At 43.4% G+C, this 14,417-nt stretch overlaps 1 protein-coding gene across 1 annotated transcript; it reads left to right on the forward strand.

The window, feature by feature from the left end:
• Window positions 1–431: 431 nt before the first annotated feature.
• Window positions 432–13,597, forward strand: txlna (taxilin alpha). The gene is made up of 11 exons (XM_080787421.1): window positions 432–564; window positions 1,338–1,546; window positions 3,232–3,513; window positions 5,312–5,403; window positions 7,015–7,185; window positions 9,033–9,227; window positions 9,473–9,592; window positions 10,613–10,687; window positions 11,148–11,240; window positions 11,330–11,425; window positions 11,530–13,597. Exons 2-11 carry the CDS (start codon window positions 1,357–1,359, stop codon window positions 11,845–11,847), a joined length of 1,632 nt encoding a protein of 543 aa, XP_080643547.1. The 5' UTR covers window positions 432–564; window positions 1,338–1,356; the 3' UTR covers window positions 11,848–13,597.
• Window positions 13,598–14,417: the final 820 nt, after the last annotated feature.

Below are 14,417 nucleotides of genomic sequence, written 5' to 3' on the forward strand. Positions count from 1 at the left end.
TTGGTTTCGTTAGTGTTTGGGTGCGTTCCGAAATGTTCACTGGGACTGTCCGGGAGCCCACTCGCCTATTAGTTTGTATTGGCAGTGCCCTCATGCAGTGTGCCTATGGTATGGTCAATGTCTATACCCGAACGCACCCTTTGTTTTGTCAATATAAAATCCACTACTTTATGATCATTTTATTATCATTTACAACATATAGTAGTAAGTGCCTTTTCCACTGTAATTTATGTTATTCATGAAATATTATTATTATTATTATTATTATTATTATTATATAGCTAGAGTCCATACTCTAGCTCTGAATCTGATTCCATAGCTCTAATGCGTTAATGCAGAGAGCTATGGAATTGCATTAGAGCTATGGACTCTTATTTTCCTGTCCGCTGACCGGAAGTTAAATGCTTACTAGTAAGACTTGACGAGCCGCGTACAGAGGGAGATTATTGAAGCTGACGGAACGGTGCTGCTGGTTCGTACAGCTCACGCTGCTGAGGAAAGCTTGAAGCTGCACTGCACATCATCATACTTATCACATAACAACTTACGGAGACATAGTTCAAGGTAATGCAATACGCCCTGCTCTTTCAACAGGCAACTACTATGTCTATGGAACGTTGAATGACGTTTGCAGTGCACTTCACTGGTGTTTTCCTTAGCTTGTTTGCTGACATAAGCTAACTCATAGCCATAGCCAGCTAACACTGGCTACTTTACTAGCAGGTTTTTGCTGGATTTGACAGGACAGGTCATTGATAAAAATAAAAATAAACAGCAACTCAATCTATTATTGAAGGTGTGCCAAGTGGTGTTATCATAATCAGTGACTTTAACTGAGTTGAAATCCTCACTATATTTTCTGTTGGTAAGCTATATTGTTGTCTCATTTTCTCTAAACCTCCATAATGTGTCATTATCTGAATGTCCACCTTGTCTTTTATTTATTGTAATTCTCGAGAAGTTACTGTAAGACACAGTAAACAGTTTAGGAAGTGTGCCCACTGCCCATGGCAATCCTTTTAAAGCTCACTAAGGGAATAACAGAAGCCCGTTTGAGTAAATTGAGTCTGGTGATCTGTAGGTAGCATTCCAAGGCCAGGGTCCAACAAAAGCAAGGCTTTGTTTTTTCTCAGCCTCAGATTTTATTGGGGGCACAACATTTGCATTTGATCTGAGGTTGAGAGCGTTTTGGACAAGTTCAAAAGATAAGCAGGCAAGCAACTCTACAGTGCATTCAAGCTGAGATAACCTAATGTTAAATCATGGTTATGAGGGGAAATGTGTTGAACAAATATATAACATTTTATAACCGAAATAATGTCCTGACATCACTTTAGATACTGTAGGAAAAGAAAGATGAAGGAGCAAGATGCGGAAGAGTCCGTTACCCAGGACACACCACCTGCAACAGGAGAGGTGGAGTTAATAACGACTACTGCAAAAGATGCTCCCGAAGTTCCTGATGACAGCAGCAGTCCTAAAGAGTCTGAGGCAGAGACACCGCAGACAAACACACCTCCACAAGGCGATGGGGCCGAGTCTGAAGGTAAAGCTGCTTTAGTGGGTTTTACTGAGCCAGGCAAGATCTACGTGTGGTGTTCCACAAGGAAGCATACTAGGGTCTTTACTGTTCCTAATAAACGACATGACATCAGCTTGTGACTGCAGCTTGTTCCTGTTCGCAGATGACTGTTCTCGGACAGGAACAAACTGCAGGTTGAAAAGGCCCTCAACTCTGAGCTCGGTAGAATCTGCATCTGGCTCGCTGATAAACTATCTTTACACCTGGGGAAAAACGGAATCCATTCTCATCAAATAGTAATCTCAACAAGGCTGTTAGTTAGAGTGGGTGACAATATTATCACACGAAAAGATGAAATTACCTACCCAAGTTCCATCCTGGAGGCAAATCTTTCCAGTGATAAAATGGCCACCAACTTAATAAAACATTCCAACCAAAGAACAAGATTCCTATACAGGATCTCCTCACTGGTCAACAAAAACACCTTGAAGACCCTAACAGGAGCCCTAGTACAAGGTTTCTTCGACTATGCATGCACCTCTTGGTACCACAGCACCTCAAAGGCCCTTAAAACAAGGCTCCAGACTTCCCAAAACAAACTTGTCAGGTTACTACTAGGCCTCACTTGCCGAACCCACCTCACCCCTGCCCATTTTGACAGGCTGGAATGGCTTAGGGTTGACGACGGTACAGCATCTTGCAATGGGTCTGGTCCACAAGATTCGATACACCACCAAGATACCCATGTACAGTAGGCCTACCTGTCCAAATACTTCTTTAATGTCAACGACGTCCACACCCACAACACCAAACCATGTGCAACCCAGATTCGGCAACAAACAAGGGACTAAATAAATTTCGCTCCTATGCCACCAAAATGTGGAACAGTGGAACGCCCTATCAACAGTCATTAAGACATGCAAATCCCTTGACTCCTTCAAAACGGCTCTCAAAGGACGGCTGTAATTCAAAACTGGCCCTGTAAAATCTGAATCCCCCACCCACCCTTTTTCCCCTCACTGTATATGTTATTTTCCATTTTTACCTCTATGATGATATTTATTCTGCACACTGCCAGTACACCAACATAACTTTGGTATATTGGTCAGCAGGGCTTGGATCCTAGGCGCTTTGGTCGCGCAGTGGTAAAGTTCTAATCCACCGTGGTGCATCTGGTCTTTGTCGACTGTCTACATACATGAACACAATTGGTCCGTGTTCAGGGGAGGGAAGCCGGGCGGAAATTGTCGCTGCACGTGTTGAGCGCGAAGGAGTAGGGCTCTTCTACAGCCTCGGAGGACGTAGAAGAGCCTTCGTCCTACTCCTCGCACCATCCTCAGTAGGATACAGCAGTGACAACACAAATGTGTGTGGGAGAGGAACCAATATTCTCTATGCACACAGAATAACACTTCCTACCACCGGATGTCTTGTGTGGGGTGCATACCTAGTTCAGACTAGTCATTGGTTAGACATGGGTTAACGTTAGGTTTAGGTGTGCTGCCCCGTGGGAGGTTATAGGTTTAGGGTGAGGGTTTGAGATAGGTTGTAGTTGTAGGACTAATGACTAGTCTAAACCAAAAACTGTCTAAACTAAGTACTGCACCTGCTCCTTCCATGTTCCTTTTCATCATTTTTCCACACATTTCCTAAGAAAACAAACAAAAGATATGTGATATTTTATTTTTGCTTTAATCCATTTAATCCAGTGCCGGAGGCGGTGATGTCCCAGAAAGACATGGCGGACGAGCTGAGCAGACAGCTGGAGGACATCCTCAGCACCTACTGCCTGGGCGTCATGGCCGACGACTCGGCCGCCCTGCCCAACGGCCAGTCCCACGGCACTGAGCTCAACGGCCTGCTGCTGGCCGGCGAGAGGGAGGCCGACAGGCCTGTGGAGGACAAAGTCAACGGCGGCAGAGGAGGACGAGGGGGAGGCGAGAAGGAGCCCAGGAAGATGGAAAAGGAAAAGAGGAAAGTGAAGGGACTTGGTAAGGGGAAGCTTCCATTGAATTCCTCCTGTAGAACGGTGATTCTCAACCTTTTCAGGCCCCCCCCCCCCAAAAATAATCATATTTGAACTGGGGACCCACCCCCCCAAACAAAATAATCATATTTGAACCACCCTGACAAGCATTTGGAATGTAGCAGTTGAGGGATTACATTTAGTTTGAATCGATTCCACAGAAAATAGGCTATCTACCTCGCCTACCTATCGCCTATTTTCACAATTATTGTCGCTCTCTTACTACTGATTTGATCAGTGTTTATAGTCTAGTTTGTTGATTTACTTTTGATGCAGTAAAGTAAACTAGTTTTGAGGCTAATATTGTACAATGATAAGAGTGCCCCACACTTCACACGGGTGTGATTTTTACACCGGCCACTACCCCCTCCTGTATTCAGCTATTGTATTGGTGTAGATTTTCGTCTTACACAAACTAAATTCCCATTGACAATGGTGTATTTACGTCATATGTGGACGAGCAAATCGGCTATTTCTGTCCTACACAAAGATTACATTTCCATTGACAATGAATGAAGAATGTACGTCATATGTGTCTGAGCAAATCGACATGTTATGTCATGATAAGAGCGCCCCTCACTTCACACGGGCCGACACCGAACACAAAACTAGAAATGTCTCTGTCGAGGGGCATTCTTGCGCCTTGCACACAAGTAGGCCATACATGGCCTACTTGTGCGCAAGCAGAACGAGGAAGTACTGCTACTAACTAATGTCTAATGTCTTGCTGTTCTAAATCCTTTAGACCCGTTATTGACCTTATACCTACCTTACTAGTTACGTCACCATCAACAGCCTATAGAGCGCCGCAGTCCCTCCCCCTTTCAGAAAAACGAGTGGCCCAGGAAATGAAAACCCAATGCATTCTCCCATCGGCACTTCTAATATAATTTATTTAAAGACGGTTACGCCGCGGACAAAGCCAACTCGGATCGTGACAAATCATGACAATGAACACAATGTTTTGGGCCGATCAAATAATTTATAAGACGAAAAACAAAACAAATAGTGTTGTCTCCTGACTTTCTTTTCTTCTTTCTAACGATTTGATCGGCCCAAAACATTGTGTTCATTGTCATGATTTGTCACGATCCGAGTTGGCTTTGTCCGCGGCGTAACCGTCTTTAAATAAATTATATTAGAAGTGCCGATGGGAGAATGCATTGGGTTTGCATTTCCTGGGCCACTCGTTTTTCTGAAAGGGCGAGGGGGGGGGGGCGCTCTATTGACTATATTCAGACCGCAGCCATATTGCCAGCAAGGTGCTAACTAGGTGCAAATTCCAATTGAAAGCCCATTCATCCAAACAGAAAAGTCCTATCTGATTGTATTAAACAACGTCAAACTCACCAACATTGCAGCTGTGCAAAAAGCTTGAATTATCCTCTTTCTATCCGCACAGTGTTTGTTTCATAAAAATCCACTGACATCACTTTAGATACTGTAGTAGGAGGATGCAAGGTGGTCACCAGGTGGTGAAAAACAACCATGCTGCATAGTGCATACCCAGGCAGGCAGGCAGGCACCCACCCACCCAGCCAGCCAGCCAGCCAGCCACCCACCCACACACACACACAGCTGGTTGCACCACTCAAAAATAACCTGCACATAATGTCTTGACAGGAAGTAATCGTAACATGTCGGTGGATTAGAATGAAACACAGTTTTTACTTATGCTGTAATACCCAGAAAAACATATTCTGAGTCTAAAATAGTCGCATGGAGCGATGGTGTTGTGACGTCATGCTTTCTGTGTGGTTTAGGTAAAGAGATCACTCTCCTGATGCAGACTCTGAACACACTGAGCACCCCCGATGAGAAACTAGCAGGACTGTGTAAGAAGTACGCTGAGCTGGTGAGTGCTTCTGCTTAAAGGTCTGCCTTTGTGTCATTGCTGGAGAGGCTTGTCGTGACGTGACATCACACTTCCCGATCCTGCGTGGCTTTGTATCTGGTGCTGCTCACACGGCAGTTGTGATGTCATCAAGCCATGGCGGAGGAAGCCAGGTTCCCGTGTCACTGAAGTGCCAATGATCATGGTAAAGCACACGCTCGAGTGCAATATTGCGATTGCACAACAGTTGTCAGTTACCCTTAAAAAAAAACATGTCGGCCCGGTCCGGGCACCAGACCGTACGTAAGACAGTGTGTCAATTCGATCGTTTCGCGCTTTGCTGCGTCACATTGGCAGCTACAGTCGTAGATTTGTAACTTTGAATCTGGAAGTTGAACCTAGCTCAACAATTTGTGGCTTTGTGTCTTTTGCAGCAGCTACAACAAACATTAGATTTGCATTGTAAACTTCATGCCACTGGCTTCCATTGAAAATGAATGGTAGACTGTATCTTTGCATCCGCTCGTGTGAACGTACCTTTATATCTTCATGGCGTGATGTTCAACAATGGGGGGGAAAATGGCGCTCCCAAATGAGCTGATCTAGTGGTTTGTCCTTTCAGTTGGTAGCCGCTGCACGAACATGGCCCAAAATGTCAGACACTACAGACCTCAGTCTGAGCCTCTAGTGCATCGGCTCTTCTTGATCCTGTCACACTGAACGACCCGACATGACCGCCGCTGCCACTTTTTTGCCTTTATGTAGACATTTCACAACACGCTGATGGTGTACACTGTACAGCATGTTGCGGTTGCCCCATATATCTTTTCATCTCTACTCTTTACAAAAACAACAAAGTATGGAGACAAGCGTTTTCTTCCCGACAGCGATGATATGTTTCTAAACGGATCCGATCGTCTCAAAGGTAGTAAATGATTAGGGTTATCGAGTTTTGCTTGAATGGAAAGACCAGGGCGTCATTTGATAGATTTTATTTAAACTTTGATCTCTCAGCCTGGACAGCTGAGCACAAAGTGACTTATGGAAATTAGGTACTGATTTCTAGCTGGTGCAGACACACGCACGCACACACACACGCATGCACGCGCGCATGCACACAGCCACACAGCCACACACACACACACACACACACACACAGTGGTGCAATGCAGACCTCTGTCCTAGTATACGTCCTCTATCCTAGAAAGTGTGTGTTTGTGTGTGACTTTAATAATAAGGCTACATCTGTTCAATGGTGAACTAGCCTGTTTTTCTTTTTTAAGCTTTTTTTATATTTTGAAGAGTGCCATGGAATCTTTATCTTTGTGACTATTGATGATTTCCCTTTTGGACACCTTCCTAATACTTGCAGTTGGAATTTTCTCAGGTTTCATAAAATGATAGATTTCAACATGCAACTTTGCCATACCAAACTCCCCCACAAGTAATGGCATAATTTTAGACATAGACATTGTGAGTACAATGTCCCTGGTTCCTCGCAAGATAAACTGTTGTTTTACGGTTAAAACAGATTTTTAGAGTTAGCAGTTAGCAATTTACCGCCGTAAAATGTTGACGTCTTCACAACTGTTACTATAGTAATAATATACTCTGTGTGTGTGTGTGTGTCAGCTGGAAGAGCAGCGTAACTCTCAGAAGCAGATGCGAGTGCTGCAGAAGAAGCAGACGCAGCTGGTGCAGGAGAAGGACAACCTGCGGAGCGAGCACAGCAAGGCCATCCTGGCCCGCAGCAAACTGGAGAGCCTCTGCAGAGAGCTGCAGAGACACAACCGAACGCTCAAGGTAGTCCACAAACACCACACACATGGATAAAGTATGGACTACACAGAGAAACCTGTTTTCAAAACCCACAATTGTACACGAGCTGTCTAGCGTTTGTTGTGATAACTGCTACATTTTGCAATTATGAAAGAATTTGTCAAATGAATCCAAATGTAAAACCTGTATTGCTGGATTGATTCCAGAGCCCAAGTAAAGTGGCACATAGCCAGCAGGGAGAGGCAGACATCTGCAGGACAGGGGGGGGGGGAACGCAAGTCTGGCTGCCAGTGCTTTGACATCACTACTTTAGAGCTTTTACCATCCTACTGCCGCAGACCTATTGCCTCCTTCACCGTCTGTATGCAAATGTAGTCAGTTTGACATATGAACTGGCATGGAGTTAGCAAGGGAAACATTAGCTAGCAAATGGGACATGGGAATTCATTAATATATTTTGAAAATAGCAGACCTGGCTACAAGCTGAATTTGGGCTTAAATGATTATAACTAACAGATTTAGAATTCAGCAAAAGTCTTTGGGGAATGTATAGTCGGCACACAGCTTTTATTTTAATGTCATACAGGTGTAGGCATTATTCTGAACTAAATAAAGCCACTTGTTTCTAACTTCATATCAGTGAGCTGTGAGCAAACGGTGAAAGGATGTGCATCATATTAATAACTATCTATTTCAAGGCAGGCACACCAATAACAAACATTTTTAAGCTAAGCAACACCGTCTACACTACAGAAACATGAAGTTGGTAGAAGATAAAAGAAATACTGTGATGAGCTGCAGCTGCTGCTCTTAAACAAAAGTTTAATAAAAGCATTTAAAAATAAAGTAGAGGTCACTGCTTTGGGTCTGCATAGTGACACTGTGTCCTTGCATTGGAACATTTTTCTTTTTAGGATAATAATAGGATAGGATAATTGAGAGACAGGACACTGAGGGCAGAGAACGGTAAGGACATTATTGTTGCTTTGTTTTTTCCCCCTGTAAATTAATGTCCTACTTAGTAAAAAATTGCAGAAATAACATGTTTCATCGTGATTTTTAAAAGTGAAAGGGGTTAAGCGTGGCTGTGCGTTTTACAAATATTGAACCAATGAAAAGTATTAACACAAGCTTGTGATTAAATAACTACATTGAAACGCAGGTTATTTTTCCATTTCCTGAAAGGCAATTTTGGACGTACGTGTACAAGGTTTCCACCCGACAGTGACGACACTCAAACCCAGTGTCTATGTGATCAAACCAAGGGGGCAGTGAAGCCAATAGTGTCTGAAGCCAGTAGGAAATCCTGACTTCCTGACAAATGGCTTATTGTGGCGCGGTCATTGGGCCCAGAAAACCCCATAGCTCCATAGAGGTCCATGTATTTGGGCCCAACTTCACCTAGACTGTATTACCTTAATAAACATGTTCATGAATACTTTATGCTTCCAGTCACTAGTTTAAAGTCTCATTTCTCATGTCATAATATTATTTTTGGAAAATTATGGTCCCATTTATTAAAATAATTACCATAAAGTGGAGTATGTTCTGAAGGCCGTGGCTACCGTTGCAGTCTATGATCGGGACCCCCACCCCCGCTCGAGTCAAAATAAAAACAAACGAAGAAGAAGGGGGGTAGTCCCGCCTCGTTGTCTGGGCCAGCCAATGGCCAGCTGGGCCCAAACAGATCTAGACAGATGGCGATTTACTGACGGGCTTCATCTTACTGTTACCGGTGTACCCCTGCCAGCTGGGCCCAAACAGATCTAGACAGATGGCGATTTACTGACGGGCTTCATCTTACTGTTACCGGTGTACCCCTGCCCCAATGTGGAAACCATCTTCACGCAGTCCCCTCTTCTTTCCCCCAGGACGAAGGTGTGCAGAGGGCACGCCTGGAGGAGGAGAAGCGGAAGGAGGTGACGTCCCATTTCCAGGTGACCCTGAACGACATCCAGGCGCAGATGGAGCAGCACAACGAGAGGAACGCCAGTCTCAGGCAGGAGAACACGGAGCTGGCCGAGAAGCTCAAGAAGCTCATAGAACAGTACAAGCTGCGAGAGGAGGTACTTCCTTCTGTTTAACGAGGGAGTTAGCAGAATTATTGTCTTCAAGTTCTTAACATTTCTGTTCTGTTTTGGGGGCTTTTTTTGTATGATGAAGAAGATGCTATATACAGTAAACTGAGACTGAAACTCGCAGCATACTTTCAAAGAACTATATGAAAACGGGACTAAATTGTTTTATACTCCATTTATACTCCATTTCCAATCCACACCTGGATCTCCACTGTTTGTGTGTCTCTCTCTAGCACATAGACAAATTGGTGAAGCACAAGGATCTGCAGCAGCAGCTGGTGGACGCTAAGCTGCATCAGGCCCAGGAGCTGCTCAAGGAGTCTGAGGAGCGCCACGATAGAGAGAAAGAGTTTGTACGTCAATCACCCACATCATGCCATACAGCTTGAGATAGACCTCAGCTCTGAACTCTGAAAATAAATGTAATTACCTACCTAGGTTCCATCCTGGACTCGGGCAAATCTTTCCTTTGATAAAATGGCCACCAATGTAATCTAAACACTAAATCAAAGAACAAGTTTCCTATACAGGATCTCCTCACTGGTCAACAAAAATACCTTGAAGATCTACCAGGCCCTCATACAAGGTTTCTTACACCTCATGGTACCACAGTACCTCAAAGGCCCTAAAAACAAGGCTCCAGGCATCCCAAAACAAACTGGTCAGGCTATTATACTTACTTGGCCTTATTCCCAGAACCCACCTCACCCCACCCCTGCCCATTTTAATAGGCTGGAATGGCTTAGGTTTTGACGACAGAGTACAGCAACTTGCAATGGGCCTGGTCTACAACATTCGCTACACCACCAAGATACCATGTACCTGTCTAAATACTTCCTTAATGTCAACGAAGTCTACACCCACAACACCAGAGGGAGTTCAACAAACCATGTGCAACCCAGATTCGCTCGAGCGATTAAGAAGTTAAATTAATTTCACTCCTATGCCACTAAAATGTGTAATGCCCTACCAACGTCCATTAAGAAATATCCCTAGACTCCTTCAAAACCGCTCTCAAAGAGCACCTACTGACCCCTGTAAGTCCGCCACCCCCCCTACCTTTCCAAACTGTACACGTTTTTGCCCTTTTTTAAATTTTCTTAAACTGTATATACGATGATTTATGGAAGTGTATATTTATATATTTGTCTTTAAATGTTCTGATGAATAGAAAATGTACCCTGGTGTAAACAAGTCTTAGTTCTTTTTATGATTTTATCCTTGTAGCAGTAATTGACTTGTGCTTTCGTTTGAAATGTACCCATTCTATATACTGTGAATAACATTTTCAATCAATCAAACGTACTACATACTGTAACATAAACATGTTTTTTTTTGTCCCCCAATTCCATGACTGGTTTCTCTGTTCTCAGCTGCTGAAAGAAGCTGTGGAGTCTCAAAGGATGTGTGAGCTGATGAAACAACAGGAAGTCCACCTCAAGCAACAGGTTTGACTGGATGCTTTGTAGCACTAGTGTAGTAGTAATAATAATAAAGTAGACTAAATCAATGTCAATATAACTACTAATATAACAGCCAGTCTGTAAAGTTATTGAAGCAAATATACAAATTTAGTTTTTTTTACAGGCCTACGATAAGATGGCAAATACATGGTTGTCCTGAAGATCTTATATGCTCTGATCTAGTCTGGTTTGGCTAGGTTAATTCCCCCTCCAGTATTGTTTGAGCTGTTTGATGTTTTCCAGTGCCAACTTGTAGAGCTATACATCCATGTTAGATTTGATCAGATTCCATATGTAGTGGAATCTGTTCTGCTCTGTTTTCCATAGCGGCGTGACATGATTTCGAACCACAACCACGTTGTAGTTGGTTTGTTGAGAACGTTGGGAGGGAGCTTTAAATGTTCAGATGTGATTGTATCCTTATAGTTTCCTCCTCCCCTCCTAGCTGTCTCTATACACCGAGAAGTTTGAGGAGTTTCAAACCACTTTATCCAAGAGCAACGAGGTCTTCACCACTTTCAAACAGGAGATGGAGAAGGTAAGGGGTGTTGGTGGGTGCCTATGTTTGAAAGAAAGACATTTCCTTTCAAGAGCTCACCTTTTATATGTGTAATTGTGTATCTGCAGATGACTAAAAAGATCAAGAAGTTGGAGAAGGAGACCACAATGTATCGCTCCAGATGGGAGAGCAGCAACAAGGCTCTCCTGGAGATGGCAGAGGAGGTAAGCCACTCCAGATGCCTGGCGTTAATGTCTCCAAGAATAGCACAGCATGTTGATGCTATGTTTATTTTAACTTTTTCACTGACGATGTTTTCTCTGCACAGAAAACCATGCGGGACCGTGAGTTCGACGCCCTGCAGGGGAAAGTCCAGCGGCTGGAAAAGCTGAGGCGGGCGCTGAAGGTCGAACGCAACGAGCTCAGCAAGAAGGTCCAGAGCCTCAGCGGAGCCCAGGAGGACCCCAGGGCCGACTCCCCCTCTCCGCCCCCAACGGACATACCTCAGGTGCCCAGCCTGGTCGCCAGCATTCCCCCCGCCACAGACGCAACGCCGTGCTCCCACTCTTGTCACTGTGGCCCAGAGCTGGACACAGAGGGTTTAATGGGAGAGGCATGCCCCCAGTCTCTCACCGCCGAAGACTGAGGCGTGCAGCCCTCACACACACGCGCGCGCGCACACACACACACACACGTTAGCGTGCAAACCTCTGCTACTAAGTGCCGTTGCAGTAGCAGTTATTGCTTTTATCTGGTAAATGTTTTGACAGCGATGGTGGTAGGGTTTACTCGTGTCCTTCCGGGTTTTGTCTGGGGTTCGCGGTAACGAAGGGGAGATTGTGCCTTCTGAAGGGATAGCTCTTATCCTGCATCTCTTGTTTCTGTCCTGTTCTCTTTTTTTTATTATTTTTGCTTCACATTCCACGTGTGGTGTGCAAAGTAGAGAGATATTTGTGCAAGGTAAGAGATTCAATGCTGCTCAGGGTGGCAAAAGTCACCGAAATTAGTCCATTCCTATGAAATTGGAGACACGTAATTTGTGTTCATGAGTTCCACCTGTATGTGTTCATGCGTGTCGGATATTGTTTGTAGAGTTTGCAGTATTGTAAAGGCCACTTCTAGTAGCACAACCTTGGCTTTTACTGTCTTAATGCAGGTGTCGATTATATAATGTCTTTAGTCTGTACAATACTGTTAATTTGAATCACAAAATATGGGGAGATATAGAAATTAAATTTTTCATTATGGTCTAGGTTTGCTTATTTTTTTTCAGGCAGTATAAGTTCTGTTTGTTCTGTTATCCTGAAGTTTCAGTTTCACTTCGTAGACCATTTTAGGGTTACTACCTTTTTCTTTTTTCTGATTTTGTTTTGTTCCATCTTGTTTAGTTGCTTCTCATCTTGTGGATTGTATTTATTGTTTACAATTTTAAAGTGTGTATCTTGGAAAAACACCACTATAAAAAATAAATCAGTCTATTTTTCATACTTGAGATCATTTATGAAGGTATTTTATTTGGAACAACTTTCCATTCCTAATTATTGTCTCTCCTTTGCTCGCTTTCTATCGGTTGATTTTATTGGCTGTTCTTGCAGTCACGACGTGTCACTTGACCAATTACAGTTAGGCCAGTTAAGTCCATCTTTTGTAAATCAGTCTGTATTTTCTTTGCTTTTTGTTTAGCTATTGGACTCCCACCTCGGTCATTGCAGTAGTAACTGGTATAATATATGAGAATGTTAAAGGATCTCTATGCAACCCTTGTCTCTTGGTTTTGTTCTGTGGCATTCTGACACGACAAGCACTTAGCTGTGAATGTATATTCATTAGAAATCAAATCATACGTGCATTCAGTTTATAGCTTGATTTATCCTATTTTGGCTGTCGTCGCCGCGTGCCAAAGAGCTGATCTACAAACTCCCAACGTGGCGCTGCGTGTGACTCGTGATCTTGCAGGTCTGCTACTGGTGTGTGAACGGCACTCAGAACTATAGATCAAGCTTATGGATGTACAAACAAATCTAGGAATACATAGTGATTTAAATGAATGCTTTTGCTCAAATTAGGATTAAGATGGCATAATGGTTGTGTGTAAATCACAGTGAGAGACATGCAGTTCATGTAATTTTCATTTCATAACACTCCGCAGACTTGCTTGGGTTACTTAATATACCGGTATGTCATTGGTCTGGTCATTTATGCCACCAATGATTTATTAACTTGTTACCATAATGGTAATGCAAACATTTCTTCCATGGACTTGTTACACACACTGCAGACTTGCCATGTCCGACTCCATGATTGACAAGAACCAAAGATTGTTTCCCTTTGTCTACTTTTATCTGGCCTTGTATATTATGTTTCTTGATTAATAAATGATACAACTGTGAATGTGATTTTGCCTGATCTCTTTGGGTTTTTTTTATATCCTCTTGGCCTCAAATAGTGCACCCGTTTTCTTAAATGACCAAACTATCCTAAAAATGCTTATGTTCTGTAAGAGGGAGGCTGAGCTTAATGAAGGTGGAGATACCTCCACAAACGTAATGTTGGATTGATATTGATATAAATACATCGATGGTGCTATATTTAAAGGTCTTATTGTCCTAGAAACTGTTGATGTATATAAGGCTGCACAATATATCGTTATCGAGGTATGAACATGTGCAATATCAGTATTGCAACTGTGTCGTGATACATCGATATATCACAATATATTGCGATATATCATGTATATCTTGAAGAATGCTTAGTTTTAATTGTTGCTACACTTATAAAATATATATAATATCAAATAAGTGTGTGAACACACTTAAAATGATTGACTTGAAAAGGTTTGAAGGGGACTGGAAGTCCAGGGAGCCCGGGTCTATCATATGCCCCTCTACATTAATTCTATGGATTTGAAAAGCTCGAGACTTGGAGACTGAGCTGGGCCATGATCAGGTGTAGGCTATACTGTACTGTACTGTATGTGCAGGCATATAGAGAGGGTGTGTCAGACTAGATATTGCTGTTGTTAGTTTGGACTCTCACCTGTGGCCAAACCGGTGTGGTTAAACCTGTCATGGTCAACCACCACCAGTATAGGACCCAGGGTCACTGAATCACTTAAGCCTCTCCACCACGGCAAGGTCACAGCAAAAGGAGAGGAAGTGGCCCTTAAAAGGGCCGGGGGGGGGGGGGGGGACTACAGGATCTTGAGCTCTCACAGTG

This window comes from Protomyctophum bolini, assembly GCF_963924005.1.
Source record: "Protomyctophum bolini genome assembly, chromosome: 17".
Lineage (NCBI taxonomy): Eukaryota > Metazoa > Chordata > Actinopteri > Myctophiformes > Myctophidae > Protomyctophum > Protomyctophum bolini.